General features: G+C 38.8%; 1 protein-coding gene across 3 annotated transcripts; it reads right to left on the reverse strand.

Annotated features, from left to right (window-relative positions):
* Positions 1-341: 341 nt before the first annotated feature.
* rgsl1 (regulator of G protein signaling like 1) lies at positions 342-18,121 on the reverse strand. Of its 3 annotated transcripts, none has more exons than XM_079628510.1 (20): positions 17,821-18,117; positions 17,522-17,604; positions 17,352-17,426; positions 16,004-16,130; positions 15,814-15,915; positions 15,417-15,581; positions 12,982-13,853; positions 11,640-11,702; positions 11,358-11,568; positions 9,653-9,712; positions 8,590-8,677; positions 8,274-8,461; positions 6,540-6,657; positions 4,687-4,771; positions 4,468-4,600; positions 4,227-4,374; positions 4,007-4,145; positions 3,513-3,637; positions 2,812-2,942; positions 342-510 (listed from the first exon to the last, which is right to left on the reverse strand). In XM_079628510.1, exons 1-20 carry the CDS (start codon positions 17,861-17,863, stop codon positions 413-415), a joined length of 3,054 nt encoding a protein of 1,017 aa, XP_079484636.1. In that variant the 5' UTR covers positions 17,864-18,117; the 3' UTR covers positions 342-412. The 3 variants fall into 3 exon arrangements, 2 of the variants coding, with proteins under 2 accessions (XP_079484636.1, XP_079484635.1); XM_079628509.1 differs by having other exon boundaries at positions 17,522-17,607; XR_013799552.1 differs by lacking the exons at positions 342-510; positions 2,812-2,942 and having other exon boundaries at positions 3,514-3,637; positions 4,280-4,374; positions 17,522-17,607; positions 17,821-18,121.
* Positions 18,122-18,150: the final 29 nt, after the last annotated feature.

Here is an 18,150-nt window from a genome sequence, read left to right on the forward strand (position 1 = left end):
GTTACGCAAATGTTACAGCTGTAGATACTATGTACTAATGTGTACTTACACTGTAGTTACATATTATGTACACATGTAGTTACCATGTAAGTTCACAGGTATTAGGGCCACTTAATATAAAGTGGGACCGTATTTCTATACTATTATAGTTTCTATTCATATTTTGAATTGTTTTTTTTCTGATTTATTTAAATTTTAGCTAGTTTTAGTGTGTTTGACATTTTAAATGTCACACTCACTCACACAGTCTCACACACACACACACACACACACGCTCGCTCGCTCGCACACACACACACACACGCTCGCTCGCTCGCACACACACACACACACACACACACACACACACACACACACACACACACACACACACACACACACACACTGAAGAGCAGCAGCTGTTTATTGTCCTTCATCTGGCAGAAGGAGAAGTGTTCTGGTTGTGTGGAGTCTGTGGCAGCATCAGTGTGAGGCCGTGTTGAGTTGAGAAACGCAGGGTGGCGTCTTTAACTATCAAAAGGGAAGGGTTAAACTGTTCAAACACACACGTAGTGAAGGGTTAAACTGTTCAAACACACAGTGAAGGGTTAAACTGTTCAAACACACAGTGAAGGGTTAAACAGTTCAAACACACACAGCGAAGGGTTAAACTGTTCAAACACACACAGTGAAGGGTTAAACAGTTCAAACACACACAGTGAAGGGTTAAACAGACCAAACACACACAGTGAAGGGTTAAACTGTTCAAACACACACACAGTGAAGGTTTAAACTGTTCAAACACACAGTGAAGGGTTAAACTGTTCAAACACACGCAGTGAAGGGTTAAACAGTTCAAACACACACAGCGAAGGGTTAAACAGATCAAACAAACACAGTGAAGGGTTAAACTGTTCAAACACACAGTGAAGGGTTAAACTGTTCAAACACACAGTGAAGGGTTAAACTGTTCAAACACACACGCAGTGAAGGGTTAAACAGTTCAAACACACACAGCGAAGGGTTAAACAGATCAAACAAACACAGTGAAGGGTTAAACTGTTCAAACACACAGTGAAGGGTTAAACTGTTCAAACACACAGTGAAGGGTTAAACTGTTCAAACACACACGCAGTGAAGGGTTAAACAGTTCAAACACACACAGTGAAGGGTTAAACAGTTCAAACACACACAGTGAAGGGTTAAACAGTTCAAACACACACAGTGAAGGGTTAAACAGTTCAAACACACACAGTGAAGGGTTAAACAGATCAAACACACACAGTGAAGGGTTAAACAGTTCAAACACACACAGTGAAGGGTTAAACAGTTCAAACACACACAGTGAAGGGTTAAACAGTTCAAACACACACAGTGAAGGGTTAAACAGTTCAAACACACACACAGTGAAGGGTTAAACTGTTCAAACACACACAGTGAATGGTTAAACTGTTCAAACACACACAGTGAAGGGTTAAAACACACACAGTGAAGGGTTAAACTGTTCAAACACACACAGTGAAGGGTTAAACTGTTCAAACACACACAGTGAAGGGTTAAACAGTTCAAACACACACAGTGAAGGGTTAAACAGTTCAAACACACACAGTGAAGGGTTAAACAGTTCAAACACACACAGTGAAGGGTTAAAACACACACAGTGAAGGGTTAAACTGTTCAAACACACACAGTGAAGGGTTAAACAGTTCAAACACACACAGTGAAGGGTTAAACAGATCAAACACACACAGTGAAGGGTTAAACAGTTCAAACACACACAGTGAAGGGTTAAACAGTTCAAACACACAGTGAAGGGTTAAACAGTTCAAACACACAGTGAAGGGTTAAACTGTTCAAACACACAGTGAAGGGTTAAACTGTTCAAACACACAGTAAAGGGTTAAACTGTTCAAACACACAGTGAAGGATTAAACAGTTCAAACACACACAGTGAAGGGTTAAACAGTTCAAACACACACAGTGAAGGGTTAAACAGTTCAAACACACAGTGAAGGGTTAAACAGTTCAAACACACACAGTGAAGGGTTAAACAGATCAAACACACACAGTGAAGGGTTAAACAGTTCAAACACACACAGTGAAGGGTTAAACAGATCAAACACACACAGTGAAGGGTTAAACAGTTCAAACACACACAGTGAAGGGTTAAACAGATCAAACACACACAGTGAAGGGTTAAACAGTTCAAACACACACAGTGAAGGGTTAAACAGTTCAAACACACACAGCGAAGGGTTAAACAGATCAAACAAACACAGTGAAGGGTTAAACAGATCAAACAAACACAGTGAAGGGTTAAACAGATCAAACACACACAGCGAAGGGTTAAACAGATCAAACAAACACAGTGAAGGGTTAAACAGATCAAACAAACACAGTGAAGGGTTAAACAGATCAAACACACACAGTGAAGGGTTAAACTGTTCAAACACACACAGTGAAGGGTTAAACTGTTCAAACACACACAGTGAAGGGTTAAACTGTTCAAACACACACAGTGAAGGGTTAAACTGTTCAAACACACACAGTGAAGGGTTAAACTGTTCAAACACACACAGTGAAGGGTTAAAACACACACAGTGAAGGGTTAAACTGTTCAAACACACACAGTGAAGGGTTAAACTGTTCAAACACACACAGTGAAGGGTTAAACAGTTCAAACACACACAGTGAAGGGTTAAACAGTTCAAACACACACACAGTGAAGGGTTAAACAGATCAAACACACACAGTGAAGGGTTAAACAGTTCAAACACACAGTGACTGTTCATGGTTTCATACGTGCAGTTTGAGTCCTGAGAAACTTCCCACCTTCATGAGATCTGACGGTCTTGATCTGCCGGATGTTTAAAGATCGCTGTTCTGCCGGACGAGAGCGCACCGCTGGATTCTTCACTGCTTTATTGGGGTAGAAGTGTTTCATCACCTTTAGACAACAGAACCTGGCAAAGAGAACATCCAGTTACTCCTCAGCCTCCTAAATCTGCAATCAGCTCCATCAAAAACTACTATTACTAACAGCTGACACCTGCACTGCTTCTACACTGTGTGTGTGTGTGTGTGTGTGTGTGTGTGTGTGTGTGTGTGTGAGTGTGTGTGTGTGTGTGATATGAGAACGTCTGCTTCTGCACTACAGTGTGTGTGTGTTTGTGTGTGTGTGTGTGTGTGTGTGTGTGTGATATGAGAACTTCTGCTTCTGCACGACAGTGTGTGTGTGTGTGTGTGATATGAGAACGTCTGCTTCTGCACTACAGTGTGTGTGTGAGAAAGTCTGCTTCTGCACTACAGTGTGTGTGTGATATGAGAACGTCTGCTTCTACACTACAGTGTGTGTGTGATATGAGAACGTCTGATTCTACACTACAGTGTGTGTGTGATATGAGAACGTCTGCTTCTGCACTACAGTGTGTGTGTGAGAAAGTCTGCTTCTGCACTACAGTGTGTGTGTGATATGAGAACGTCTGATTCTACACTACAGTGTGTGTGTGTGTGATATGAGAACGTCTGATCACCTTTTCCAGCAGAAGACGAGAATTGGAAACACGTCCATCATAGCGAGATAGAAGAGTGTGCGGTCGACCTTCCCAGAGGCGAATCTCTGCAGAATCGCATCTTTCTGAGCCTCACTGGTGTTGATCTGAGCACACACACGCATACACACACACACACACACACACACACACACACACACACACACACACAAATATATATATTCTGTATACACCTAGCAGTACAATACAGTGGTGAGTAGAAAATAATAATAATGTAACTTAATAAAAATCTAATATTTTCCAAATATTTTTTTAGGCATATTTATAATGTTATTTTTTCACAGAATACACTGGGTCTTCATATCTAAAATTATGTCGCTGCCTTTAACATTTTAGGAGGGGGTCCCTTGCTCAAGGATGATCACATTTGCAGGTCTGTGCCATCTAAAAGATTGAAACCCCCTGCCTTTAAACGCAGTTATAAACTATAGAACAGATGTTATATAACAGCGTACCAAGAGCTTCGGTGAGAGATCTGAGTGTAGAAAGATGTTGATGATCAGCTCAGCTTTACGGTGAAGCATTGCATAATCAGTCTCGCTGTACAAGCCCTCAGATGCCATCTCATCTCCTGCGTCTGCCAAATGCCTGAACCTGCAAACTCAGAAAACACCAGTAAACTCTCTAAATCCCAGACGCCACACAGAACGAGGCCTCTGCTGGACGACCCCTGACCTCTCACACTCCATGTAGAAGGAAAGATCATTGACTAAGAAGTCCACTATCACCGTTTTGTTGAAAATGCTTCGTATTTTAGGCCTAAACTTTTCTCCATCGGTGTTGACATCGGAAGTCTGCTGGGCCTTGACCCGAACCACACAAGCTGGAGAGAAACCACAACGCCTTTTACCTTGTTTGCACAGCACTGATCTGTCCACATCTGGAGTCATCGGAAAAGGAAAGTAAAAGGACTCACGCTCTGAGAAGCGCTTGTAGTCCTGTATCAGATACTCTTCAAACTCAGCGCGGATCTCACGCTTCTCGACGGCGGCTAGAAACTTCGAAACGCTGCGGATGAACCTCCCTAAAGCTTCCCACGCGTTGGCCTTCTGCAGAAATCAACAAATGAAATGAGCTTGGAGCAAAGAAGGGGCTGAAAAAGTGCAGCTTTTTTTCATTTATTGAAGTATTTTACCAGGTCCATCATCAAGGGTCCTCTCAGGCTCAGGTCAGATGCATCAAGAGCACAAGTAGAGAATGATTCCTGATATTGTTTGAACCTGTTTGAGATCAGATTTGTACTGTATGTGACAACTGTAAAACTTTACAAACCATCAAGCGCACTCGAAGGAAAGAAAAGTCGCATATCAAATGTCTTTAATATATCTAATATATCCTATAGCAAAGAGTTTAAGGGCCCTATTGTAACGATCTGAAACGCAAGTATCAAACGCGAAACGCAAGTAACTGTGGGCGGATCGCAAATCTAAAATGTGTTGGTCTGAAGTCGCTTCATTACTCATAGGTGTGGTTTGGGCGTAGCGGGAAATAAACCAATCAGAGCGTCCTCTCACATTCCCTTTAAGAGCCGGCGCGCTTGTTCCATGGCGGATCGCTATTATAACGGCAGATTGCTATTATAACGGCGGATTGCTATTATAACGACGGATTGCTATTATAACGGCGGGTTTGCCGGCGCACGCCAGGAGCGGTTCACAGCCGAGGAGACCGACGTTCTCGTCAGGACCGTAAAACACAGAGAAGTGACGTATGAGGATGATGGAGAAACCACACCCAAATTAGCTTCGGTTAAACAGGCGTATAATAATTTGGGTAAATGTGTTGTTAGATTTATTTTTTCACATCTCCATGGACACAACAATGATTTCCCTTGTGTGGTAATATTTTTCCTTGTAATAATGTATGATTTGCAAAAATAAAAAACTGCTGCGTCTGTGTAGATGAGAGAAGCAAAGTGTATGTTGTTGTGCACACACTACATTATGGCCAAGCATGCGCCCTTAAAATAGCATCTGAATGCTGAATGCTAACGCACCACTGTCTTTAGACTGGGTTTCTCCTGGTCAGTGGCGGAGTTGTTTTCTGAAACTGCAGAATATAACCAGGGAACGTTTGCGCCGGAACACACTCCTCTTTTCACTGAACCGCCCCCGCGAGCGCAAGTTCATTCCCTGATTTACCGACGTGCGTCTGTGGAGGGAAGAGTCCGCTGTGCGCGGGTGCAAAGTAGGAATGATACATGCGTCGGTGTACAAAGTCAATTGCGCTGGGTGCAAAATAGGGCCCTATATGTCAAATCAAGTAAAATGTTCACAATACACATTGTTTCAAAGCAGCTTTACAGGAAATCATTATGTTGATGTTTCTAGTATCTAAATATCTTAATAGTCACATTTAGCAGATTAGACCTGGTGAAAATATAGTTTATTTTTGTGACGATCTAAGCAATCAAGTAGTTGAGATTTGCTATATAGTATATATCGCCCTATGTGAGTGCACTCTATGTATGCAGATAAAGTTGGACATATATATATATATATAAATTAATATAAAGAGCGGGGCAATAATATAGTTACATTGTGCGAAAAAAATAAACCAGGCATTTGCTATATACCGGTAGTATAGGCTATATTGAATTAGCACATTAATCTTGCTTCTCAGATGTGTCTCCTGAAAAAAAAACCCAGTAGTCCCACGTTTGTCTCTAGAGTTTCAAAAGAGATCTTAACAATGTCTCAGAAAAGTTCTTGCAATTCTGACTCTTTTTTGTATAACTCGTAATTAATTTTGTTCTCAGAATGTGACATATAAACTTGGCAATTGAAAAGGTAATTGTGCCTCTTTATCCCACAATTCTGACTTTTCTTCCTCGCAATAAAAAAAGTGAGATTAAATCTCACAGGTGGAAACAAGCTTTCAAACTCATTTGGAATTTTGGAAATCTCTGAGACAAAGTTGATTGCTAAATAAAACATAACTGAGAACTGAAATAGCAACCTCTGAGCAATAACATGTTCCTGTAAGTACCATGTGGCCTCTAGGGATTTGGCAACCAGATGTTGAATGGTGTAGATGATGTCCGGAGGAACCGAGTCCATCAGGGTCACACTGGTGATGATGTCAGCGCTGCACTGCAGGTAATCCACTGCAGGGGGAGACACACACACACACACACACACACGAACGTGCTGTTAGTTCTCGAGATTTTTGGAGAATGCAAAACAATTGCTAATGTTTAAAGACCAGAATCATTTATTCACCCTCATGTCATTTCAAGCAGGGTTATTATAGTTAACTAAAACCAAAAACCATAAAAAACGCTGTTACTTGAAATAAAATATAATTCCAAGCAGCAATAAAGGGGCCCATCACAAAAAAGGCATGATGAGTTATGCAAGCATGGCTGGGAGCTTCAGAGCAACTGCAATAATTAGTGATAAAATACATTTTTAGATTATTTTAGGCAAAATGGCTTAAAAATCACAAATTCAAACACTTGTAATGTGATTAAATAGCTTATCACTTTTGACCAATAGATGGCGCTGTTGCCAAATTGACGTTGTGCGGTGACAATAACACACCCAAAAGTTTGGTGTCAATATGGTGTCAATAAGAAAGCTTTTAATAACTTGTGTTTTGAGTTGTTCTAAAGATTATCTGATCCGATTTTGGTGAAAATCGGATAAACGGTCTAGGAGGAGTTTGAAAAAGTCAAAATGGCGAATAGCAACTAAAAATGGCATAATTGATATCAATGTTCTTGGTCTGACTCAGGGAATATATCAGGACCAGTTTCATTCAAATCTGTAAAATTGATCAAAAGCGATTAGCATTAAATTAACTATAATTTTAAACCAGAAGGTGGCACTGTTCCGAAACTTTTTGGCTACTTTCAGACTGTCAGTTCAAATCCGATTATTTGTGTATCAGATTGGAATCTCAAAACAAAATCTCAAAGCCGGTTTTAAAACATGTCTGTTATATTGCCATTTTCTGCTCCTCCAGCACTTTGCAACAACACCGATCAGAGCGATCAGACTGAAACGGATTTCCAGAAATGCGATTGGAATAGAATGTAGCTCGAAACGGATTTGTAAAAAATTGCATTTCATGTGATTTTTTTGCCGTTCACTTGATAAATTTGATCGGATTCCACTCTGATATGCACAAAAATCGAATTTGTACTTACAGTCTGAATGTAGTTTTGTAACGATACACTAATGCATTCATAAAATACAGCATTTTACAACAAAATTCAAAATAGCCAACACCCAAAATAGCTATGAGACAATTGGGTATCATCCGACTCGACATGCTGCACTGAATTAAAAGTTATAAAAAAATTGCCATTTTTCATATTTCATACCAGTAGGTGGCGCCATGCTAAAACGCTTCATCTAGCCTCAGGTCATGCTTGTGATGGCATGTACCAAGACTCTTCATTATATGCTAAATTTGCTCTTCCGCAAAATTTGTTTGCATGTTATTTGAAAATCGAACGTTTTTTCGGAAAATTCAAAATGGCGTCAAAGGACGATTGAATCATCGTATCGTCTTGATCTAAGGAATCAGAGAAAAAAAGAAAAAAAAATCTATATCAAAATGTGTTGCTTGCCATTTCTTTGTAATCGTAACCACCAAATATTTTCCCATTCTCTGATGTGAGGGTAAGTAAATGGTGACAGGTTGTTAATTTTTTAGGTGAACTTTTCTACACTGAATTTGAAATAGTGTCACTATATCCATAAACGAAAGCAGTACTGGGATCTTCTCGGCGAAAGAATTTGTCTATGATGGTGCGTATCTTGGCCTTCTGCCGCTTGGGTTCGACGCTGCGCAGAGCCTCTGCCTCCTGAACGAACAGAAGCGCTCCGTCAGCACTGCGCTCTTGCAGAAACTGCCGGAAATGATTCATGTACTGAGTTGCTGTGATGGCCTCTTGAAATGACCTGGAATTTAGCAGAACACAGACAATTTCAGCTCAGCTCAAGAAATAATTTACCCTGAGATAATTAAAATGCTTTAAGAAATATTCTTCCCACAAACACAGCTTAAACTCATCTTCCCAAATAAGAACCTGGGTTTTGTAGATGGCCTTTCGAAAATGATGTTGTCCTTCTTGAGAGTTTTGATCTGGAGAGACGTGGCTTTAGATACGGGCACATCTGGATGTGAAGCATGCAATAAAATACAATGTTTGAACACAGACACTGATAAATGACACATACAGAACTTGAATTTTGTTTTTCTTAACTGAGGTCCAAAAATCTGAGACTACGCTGAAGTCAAGAATATTAATTCATATTTGACAGATTCAACCTGAGTACATTAGTTTAAATGAACAAATTACATTTTCAGGGTCAAATCAGGTAGAATGAAACACTTTTACAATGTATTAGGGCTCTAAAGCTTCTAACATGGCAAAGTTGTGTTGAAAAACAAATATGTGATCCAGTCTGGAGTCGCACGGGTATATCTGTGGCAATAGCCAACTATACATTGTATGAGTCAAAATTATCCATTTTTCTTTTATGCCAAAAAGCATTAGGATATTAAGTAAAGATCATATTCCATGAAGATATTTAGTAAATAAAACATGTATTTTTGTGAGTGAATGCAGCACAATCGTGAACATAAATGCACAACTTTAAAGGAGATTTGCTCAATGTTTAGATTTTTTTGCATCCTCAGATTCCAGATTTTCAATAGTTGTATCTCGACCAAATATTGTCCTATCCTAACAAACCACACATCAATGGAAATCTTATTTATTCAGCTTTCATGTGATGTATAAATCTCAATTTCAAAAAAATGGACCCATGTGACTGGTTTTGAGGTCCAGGGTCTGTAAATGAGTGATTCATTTATACTTTTGCAGGAGAACATAACCTTTATTTTAAGAGTGTATGCTTTTACAATAAAACTGTAAAAATATTTTTCAAAGTTGTAAATAAAACATTTTTGGAGTACATTACACTATTTTCAATGTTCTACTTCAGTGTGTTACTTGCTCTTTCTTTATAATAGTTTGTGAAACGTACTTGCAGTTTCTGAGTGAAAATCGTTTCTACACCAATTTAAAAAAAAATTTTTAGTGAACAAAAATGATTTTTTAGTGAAATATTCATAATTTACAATACCTTGAGCAAGGGGTGTTATGACTTCACTCTCTGTCGTGAGCTGTGGCTCCTCAGATGCACCTGTCCAATACAAGCAAGAGAAAGTGAATCATGTTGAGATTGTCATAAAAGAGGGCCGTTTATATCAAGTCTTTATGTGTGTGTAAAGCGCTTTCTACAGGTAAAATAGCTCAAACAAATATTATTTGGCTAAAGTCAGTTCAGTGTTGATTCAGTTCAATAAGTGTGTGAAGTTCATCAATTATGAGTCAATACATCATCAATTCTTCTTTCAAAACAAGGGTTTGTGTTATAAGTGTTTATATATTTTTAGACCTGTCGGGATGGTTTTTATGGGGAACTGCGTACATGCGTCACTCGCCGTGCGTGTCTCGGACTCTCGTCATATCCATAAATAGAGAAAAGTTGCTCCGTGTGTGTGTGTGTGTGTGTGTGTGTGTGTGTGTCTGGTGTGGGAGTGTGTGTGTGTCTCTGGTGTGGGACTTGCAGAAGTTAGTTGAGTGTGTGTGTGTCAGGTGTGGGAGTGTGTGTGTGTCTCTGGTGTGGGACTTGCAGAAGTTAGTTGAGTGTGTGTGTGTCTGGTGTGGGAGTGTGTATGTGTGTGTGAGAGAGAGAGAGAGAGGTTGTGTGTGTGTGTGTGTGAGAGAGAGAGAGAGAGAGTGTGTGTGTATGTGTATGTGAGAGAGAGAGAGAGAGTGAGTGTGTGTGTGTATGTGTGTGTGTGTGTGTGTGTGAGAGAGAGAGAGAGAGAGTGAGAGTGTGTGTGCGTTTGTGAGAGAGAGAGTGTGTGTATGTGTGAGAGAGAGAGAGTGTGTGTATGTGTGTGAGAGAGAGAGAGAGAGAGAGTGTGTGTATGTGTGAGAGAGAGAGAGAGAGAGAGAGTGAGAGTGTATGTGTGTGTGTGTGTGTGTGTGCGTTTGTGAGAGAGAGAGTGTGTGTATGTCTGAGAGAGAGAGAGAGAGAGAGAGTGTGTATGTGTGTGAGAGAGAGAGAGAGAGAGAGAGAGAGAGAGAGTGAGAGTGTATGTGTGTGTGTGTGTGTGCGTTTGTGAGAGAGAGAGTGTGTGTATGTCTGAGAGAGAGAGAGAGAGAGAGTGTGTATGTGTGAGAGAGAGAGAGAGAGAGAGAGAGAGAGAGAGAGTGAGAGTGTATGTGTGTGTGTGTGTGTGTGTGTGTGTGTGTGTGTGTGTGTGTGTGTGTGTGTGTGCGTTTGTGAGAGAGAGAGTGTGTGTATGTGAGAGAGAGAGAGAGAGAGAGAGAGAGAGAGAGAGAGAGAGAGAGAGGTTGTATGCTATAAATGAACTAGAAGGAAGAGATGATCGGTTCACAAGCAGTTTTAACTGAGGCGACACAGCGATCTGTCACACACATTAAAGAGCCACAAAACTGTATTTATTGTTTAAATTTCTTTTTAAAAATGACCAAATTTGAAAGGTGAGACTTTATTTAATATCAAAAGTAAGCTGGTCTGTCCTGTCTGTCAGTGTGTTGTCAGTCTCCTCTCTGCTCCGTGTATTTTTCACTGCATGAGAACATGGTGTGTGTGTGTGTGTGTGTGTGTGTGTGTGTGTGTGTGTGTGGGAGCGGCGTGGCTTGTCGGACATAGCGACAGTAACTAAGGGGGGCGGGTCTTTGCGAACGTTCAAATTGGAAACAAAGTTGATCCGCTGTAGAGCAGCTCAGTGGTGTCCTCAGTGTGTTCTTACTGATAGTGTTGTACTTGTGCAGGAGTGATCCTCCCTTCTGCAGGTCTTGCAGGGCCACAAAAGCCCAGGTATCCTGAGACAGGGCGTCCGGGTCCCGGCGGCTACAGCATCCTTCACACAGGACCATCGCCTCCGTCTGAGAGAGAAGAGCTTCTGTTTCTGTCTCCAAACCAGAGAACAGCAGCTGCACTGAGTCTTCACTGCGACAACTCTGAAAGACACGGAGGAAGGTTCCTGAAACCTGAAGAGAACGCATTCGAGTCATTAGGTAAGATCACTCACCAGGTGAGACACCAGAGCTTTGTCCTCGGCATCTAAAAAGGAGTCATACGTGTCTTGTAGTTCCTGTGAAAAGAGCATATAAGAGGTTTTCTCACATCTCAATGCCTCATAAAACCTACACACTCTCTTATCACTTACCAAATACACCACTGTTCATGACTCTGGGGTCGGGATTAATCAAAAATACAGTAAAAACTGTAATATTGTGAAATATTATTGCAATTTAACTGCTTTCTATATGGATGTATAGTACCATGTAAAGTGGATGTAATATGGATGTAAAGTGCAATTTATTTCTGTGATCAAAGCTGAATTTTCAGCATCATTACTCCAGTCTTCAGTGTCACATGATGATTTGCTGCTCAAGATACATTTATTATCAATGTTGAAAACAGTTGTGCTGCTTTATATATTTGTGGAAACCACACACAAAAAGGATTCTTTGATTTTGCAACATAAATATATATATATATATATTTTTTAAACAAACTCAAACAAAAAGTTATCTAGCAAAATATTTAGTATATAATGAAAATGAATAGTGAGCAGTCAGTGTGTATATCTATCAAGCTCCTAACAGGGTGAAAAAGTATTATAAAACTATACACAAAAATTACTTAAAGGATAATAAAGGATACGTTTTTTTTTTTACATATTGCAATCCAAAGGGTTCAAGAGAATTAATAATAATGCAAAATACACATTGTAAATTGCTTTGGATTATAAATATCTGATAACCGATATATTGGCCGATAAATCTAAATTAAAGATTTTATATAGTTTTTGAAAGCCTGACTACAAAAATAAAAGCATCACCATTAAAATTCATGTCTTAAGCACACAATTATGATGTTCTCATGTTCCGATATGACAGACTTGCGCTGCACATGTTGCACTTTACTATATTTTCCTTATTTGAAGTGATTCCAATCATATTTCTTTAATTCAGAACCCTCATGTTGAACAGTGCGCATCTGAAGTGTCTCAGCTGAAGGAAATTATCCATTATTTATCAGCTTTAATATATCGGCCAACATTTTTTTTATTTGCTGCGATAACGATTAAGAATTGACATATATCGATCAATACCGATATGGTGGCCAATATATCATGCATCCTTAAATCTGATGAATAATTACTAACACAAACGTTTTGAAATGATGATGTATTAATAATCCATTTTGATTTCATGTTGACTTTAAAGCCAAAGGAGCTCATTTAAATGAAGACAAATCACTTTTGTTGTTCATTCTTGTATTTAAGATTAATCACCTTTTTGTATTCCTCTTTTTTTGGGGATAAAGGCATCTGCTAAATGAATAAATGTAAATAATGTTGGTACCTTGCATATTTCATATTTTGCGGAGTAAACCCACGGCACGGCGGCGCTGGACGGTAACAGAGATCGCAGCTTCTGGCTGGTGTTGGGATCCAGGCGCACACAACACGGCATGCTCTCTTTGAGGTACGTCTCTGTTATCCGCTGGGCCACGCTCTGTCTCTGTGCACAGACTGGATCTTCTCCTTGTGCTTTCAGAACCAGCAGGAGGAAGAAGTCGAGGTCCTCCAACAGATCCAGCGTCTGCTGCTTGTCCACCAGGCCTTGGGCTCTCAGATAACACCTAAAAGCTCCTCCAGTTAGAGCCTCGGCAGACAGAGCCGGCTGCAGATAGCAGTGGACATCTGACGGTGGGGCATGGATGTCCACACAGCAGGGAATCTGACACGCTGGTGTTTGGACGCATGTGTGCTGGACAATAGCTGTGGGATTCTCTGAGACCTGCAGTTTTTGGGAACGATGTGCTATGTTTGAACACTGGGAACCCTTTGGATCTTCCTGACTGGCTGGTTGAAGCCACAAGCAGATGCTGTTTGACTGTAGACGCCCTGTGTTTGGCTTGTGTGAGCTCCACAGCTGCCGCTTGCTGCGTTTACTGCTGTAGGATTTAGCAGGGCTCAGCGTGGGATTCGTCTTGCTCTGTCCATGCTCACGTGAGGAGGAGGGAGATTGAACCGGAGGAGAGGAAAAGGAGGTGTATTTCTCTACAATGGGTCGACATTCAGGCACACGGGACAACCAGGATTTACAGCAGTGTAAGAACTGAGGCAGCCAATACGACTGCAGGCGGCTCAGAGCTTTCCTTCTCATCTCTGCCAACACACGGCCCTGGGACCCGAGCGGGCATTCTTTGGACAAGAGCTCAGGCATGTCATCTGAAAGAAAAAATATATAATCTGATGAAATATTAAATAATTAGTACATAAAAGGGAGACATTTCTGCACCCTGCATTAGAAACAACAAATAATTTACATTACTGTTCAAAAGTTTGGGGTCAGTACGAATTTTTGAAGGAAATTATTACTTTTATTCATCAAGGATGCATTTAATTGATCAAAAGTGACAGTAAAGACATTTATAATGTTACAAAAGATTCTATTTCAAATAAATGCTGTTTCCATTTTTTTAAAATCACGGTTTCCAAAAAAATATGAACTGTTTTCAACATTGATAATTATAAGAAATGTTTCTTAAGTACCAAACAGGGTTACTATCAATAACTGAAACTATTAAAAGCATTTTTGTTAATAGTGCTTCAACTTATTCAGTGTTTGCCAAAGAAACATTTCTAATTTGTGTTTAGTTTAAATTTGTCATCTAATATTATGTTTTTTTTATTGTATTTCTGCTTTATTTTAATAAAAAAAAAAAAAGTTTTTTAATTAAAATGAAAACTGAAAATAAAAAGACAAAAGCTGATTCAAATTATTAATAAAAACTATAATAGTATAATACGAGAATAACTGATCTGAAGGATTATGTGACTGTAAATGTTAGGTTTAGTTTTATTGTGTTTTAGGGGCTGTTTATACGACACCGTTTTCATATTAAAAATGGAAAACTTTTTATTTGTGACAATGACTATGACAATGGCGTTTTGGGAGCCTGAAAATGCAAATTTTTGAAAACGGGTTTCATAAGTGCAAGTTTTAAAAAAAAACTAAACCATTATCATCTCTGTGAAAACGACAAAAACGCAAATTTGTGAAAACAGTGACGCCATGCACACGTGTATTACATGTTCAGTCTATAGGCATGTAGTGTTTCTTTACAAAGTGACATCGCCATCTTCTGGCCTGGCAGCAGAATACAGCGTTTTTAGTCATTTCCGCGGATCCGTGTGAACGGGGATCGTTTGTATTCATGATCAAAACTCCCAGGATCAAACTTTTCAAAAACGCGAAGGAAAACCATATCCGTTTTTAGTGCATCATTGTCGTTTAAACGTACCCTAGATTTGATTTTCCGTGTTCCTGTTTGCCTGAGTTCTCATTCATTACTTGTTGTCATGGTTACTGATTGCTTTGTGCACCTGTTTCGTGTTTAGTTGGTTTTCTCCTGTGTATTTAAGCCCTCAGTTTATAGTTCTACCAGGATTATCTTCCCTTTGGTAAAGCTGTTGCGTTGATTTTCTCCTGTGGACTATTTTCATGTTGAATTTCCTTTTTTTCATTAATAAAATTACAACGGCTGTTTTCTATCCACCTCACCTTTTCCTTGCCTTCACTCGCTTGCACGTGACACTGAAGACTGGAGTAATTATGCTTAAAATTCAGCTTTGATCACAGGAATAAATCACATTTTACAATATATTTAAATATAATGTATTTTGTTTTACTGTGTTTTTGGTGAGCATAAGAGACTCCAAACTTTTGAACGGTAGTGTAATATTTGATAATATTGGGAAGAGGAGAGAAGCACAAACTGGCGGCCTCACCTGTGTGGCAGACAGACATGATGGCAGAGCCTTCGCTCAGGTGAGACAGTCTGATCGATGTCTGAAGTGCTTGCTGACTCAGAGTCTGGAACTCATCTTCATTCGCTTCTTCTTTCATACTCAACAACAGGGACACTCTCACACAGAACAGGACAAGCTCCTCTTCTGCTCGAAAACACATTATACACATAGCATATGCATTAGCACAAATTAGTTTTCATTATTTAATATGATTTATTTTGGCATAGTCAGAACATCAGAGGACTGCAGCTCCATTCATTCTTAATGTAATTATGATATCAAATGTTGAGTCTAAGCGGAGGCCTTTTAAAATTCAAATCAGTTTGAATACAAAATGCATTTAAAAGTAAAAAGGTAAAGCAGTGCAGTGTCAGACCGGCAGTGCCCTTGAGAAATGAACGAAATCTCTGGATTCCCCTCACGCTGCCGAGACACTTCCTCAACAGCCACTGATCCGCCGGCGTCCATTTCAGATCCTCTGCAAACATCATATTAATGTGACATGCTTTGATCATGTGTCTCTAAACATACAGTACCTCTGCATTGTCATGTGACTGTAACATTACCTGTGGATTTAGAGGACGCGAAGTCCAGGATCTCTGTACAGAGAAGGAAGTTGTGATAGAGCTCAGTTTGTGTGAAGAAAACCATCCGATGCGTCTCTAACCATTTCAGAAATGCTCCAGCGTTCACCTGGCAGGAAATGTGTGCGCAGATATTACATGTTATTAATATTAATATTTGGAAGCCCATTTCCGCCACATGAGAAAGAAATTAGAGATTTTTCCAAATGAATTATGATAAAAAAGTCAAAAGTTGAAATTATAACATACTAAGTCATAGTTATGAAATTAAAAGTTGAAATTATGATTTAAAAAGTCAAAATTATGACATAATAATAATGATAATAATGAGGTAGAAAGTCATAATTTTGACTTATCTCATATCTTTTTTTAATATATGTTGAGTATGTCATGTATGACTTAGTATGCATGACTAAATATGACTTAGTATGTTATTATTCGTTTTTATTCTCATTTTTCTCATTCAAGGTACCATTTACATTCTTATCAGTTCTTGCTTTCCCTGGGAATCGAACCCATGGCCTTGAGCTCTACTGTTTGAGCTACAGTCATAATTATGACTTAATATTGTGTCATAATTTCATATCTTTGCTTATGGCCTGGTCAAAATTGTGACTTAGTATGTCATAATAATTATGACAGTCAAAATGATGACTTAGTATGCTATAATTTACTTTTTATCTCCTAATTATGACTTTATATCTCATAATTATAATTATGACCTAGTATGTCATAATTGACCAAAAAGTCAAAGATTGTGACTTAGTATGTTATAATTATGAAAGTCAAAATTATGACTTAGTTTGCCATACTTTTTACCTTTTATCTCATAACTATGACTTAGTATCTCATAATTATGACTGTCATCATTTAACAAAAATTTTAAATTTTGACTTAGTATGCCATAATTTCACATTTAAATGATGACTTACTCAAAATGATGGCTTAGTTATATGTCATACAGAAATGTAGACTTTTTATCTCAAAATGATGACATAGTGTCTCATAATTATGACTAAAGGTCAAAATGATCACTTATGGCATGCTTATGTCATAATTTTTAATTAATTTTAGACTTAGTAGATGTCATTGTAATTTCATATTTTTTTATTATGACTTAGTATGTCATCATTTTTGTCATTTTAATCTCATAATCATGACTCATTATGTCATTATTTTATCTCATATGATTTAGGATGTCATAATTTATCTCATAAATACGATTTACCAAAGAATATGATCTTCTTCTTGTATGGCCGAATTGAGCTTCCATTAACATCTGTTGTGGTCTGGTAAATATTCTTATAAATATTAACATGAGCTGACTGACCTGAGCAAAGGACACATTGGGCCACATTAGCCACTTGTTGTCTTTGAGCATGTAGAGAGGGGTTTGACCGAACACCTGAAACAGGACAACATGAAGCAGGATGAGTCCGGGATCAACAGCACATTCATTCAAGACATGGAAAGAGGAGAAGACAGAGGATGTCATCTTACTGGAAGACTTAAAAATGTGTTGAAGAAATCCACAAACACTTCATCTTTCAGGAGAGACTCCAGGTCCATGTTGGTGCTTTTCTCTGCTTGATAGATGACAAGGCCATTGATACATTTCATGACCATTTATAGACTCGCAATGTATGAATGGTTTACAACAATTAGGTCTACATGTAATTAAAAGCCTGTCAATCAAACTCTGCGAAGGCTGAATTAGGCCTACTTGTAGCCTAACTAAAGTATTAAACTAGTTAGGTTCATTGATGTAGCTGTTGATGGTGTTTCTGGCCTGTCCTTACCCTGTTGATTATCATGTTTTCTGCTTTTCTTTGGTTGTTTCATTTCTGGCCTGTTCAAAATGATGTTTTGCGATATTTTTTGTTGCCTTGACAACGCTATTATTTACATATCTACTGCTTAAAATCGTTTTACTTTTAACTTTTATTTTACATACTGACCAATTAAATACAAATCAAATAAATACAAATCTTAATACAACGTTTATCTGTCACTACGTGCTCGAGACATGTTTCATTATAAAAGTTTTGTATTTATTTATTTGTGCTTATCATAATTATTTTGCAATGCCGTTATGACAATCATATTTGTGTAACTACACTTTTACAACC

Source organism: Phoxinus phoxinus (genome assembly GCF_949152265.1).
Source record: "Phoxinus phoxinus genome assembly, chromosome: 11".
Taxonomy (NCBI): domain Eukaryota; kingdom Metazoa; phylum Chordata; class Actinopteri; order Cypriniformes; family Leuciscidae; genus Phoxinus; species Phoxinus phoxinus.

Coding starts and splice junctions, on each gene's coding strand:
- rgsl1 (XM_079628509.1), bottom strand. CDS start 17,863: ATGAAACAACCAAAGAAAAGCAGAAAACATGATAATCAACAGG. Junction 8,462..8,589: donor AGGCCATCTACAAAACCCAG/GTTCTTATTTGG, acceptor GCTAAATTCCAG/GTCATTTCAAGAGGCCATCA. Junction 4,772..6,539: donor AAATCCCTAGAGGCCACATG/GTACTTACAGGA, acceptor GATCTCAAACAG/GTTCAAACAATATCAGGAAT.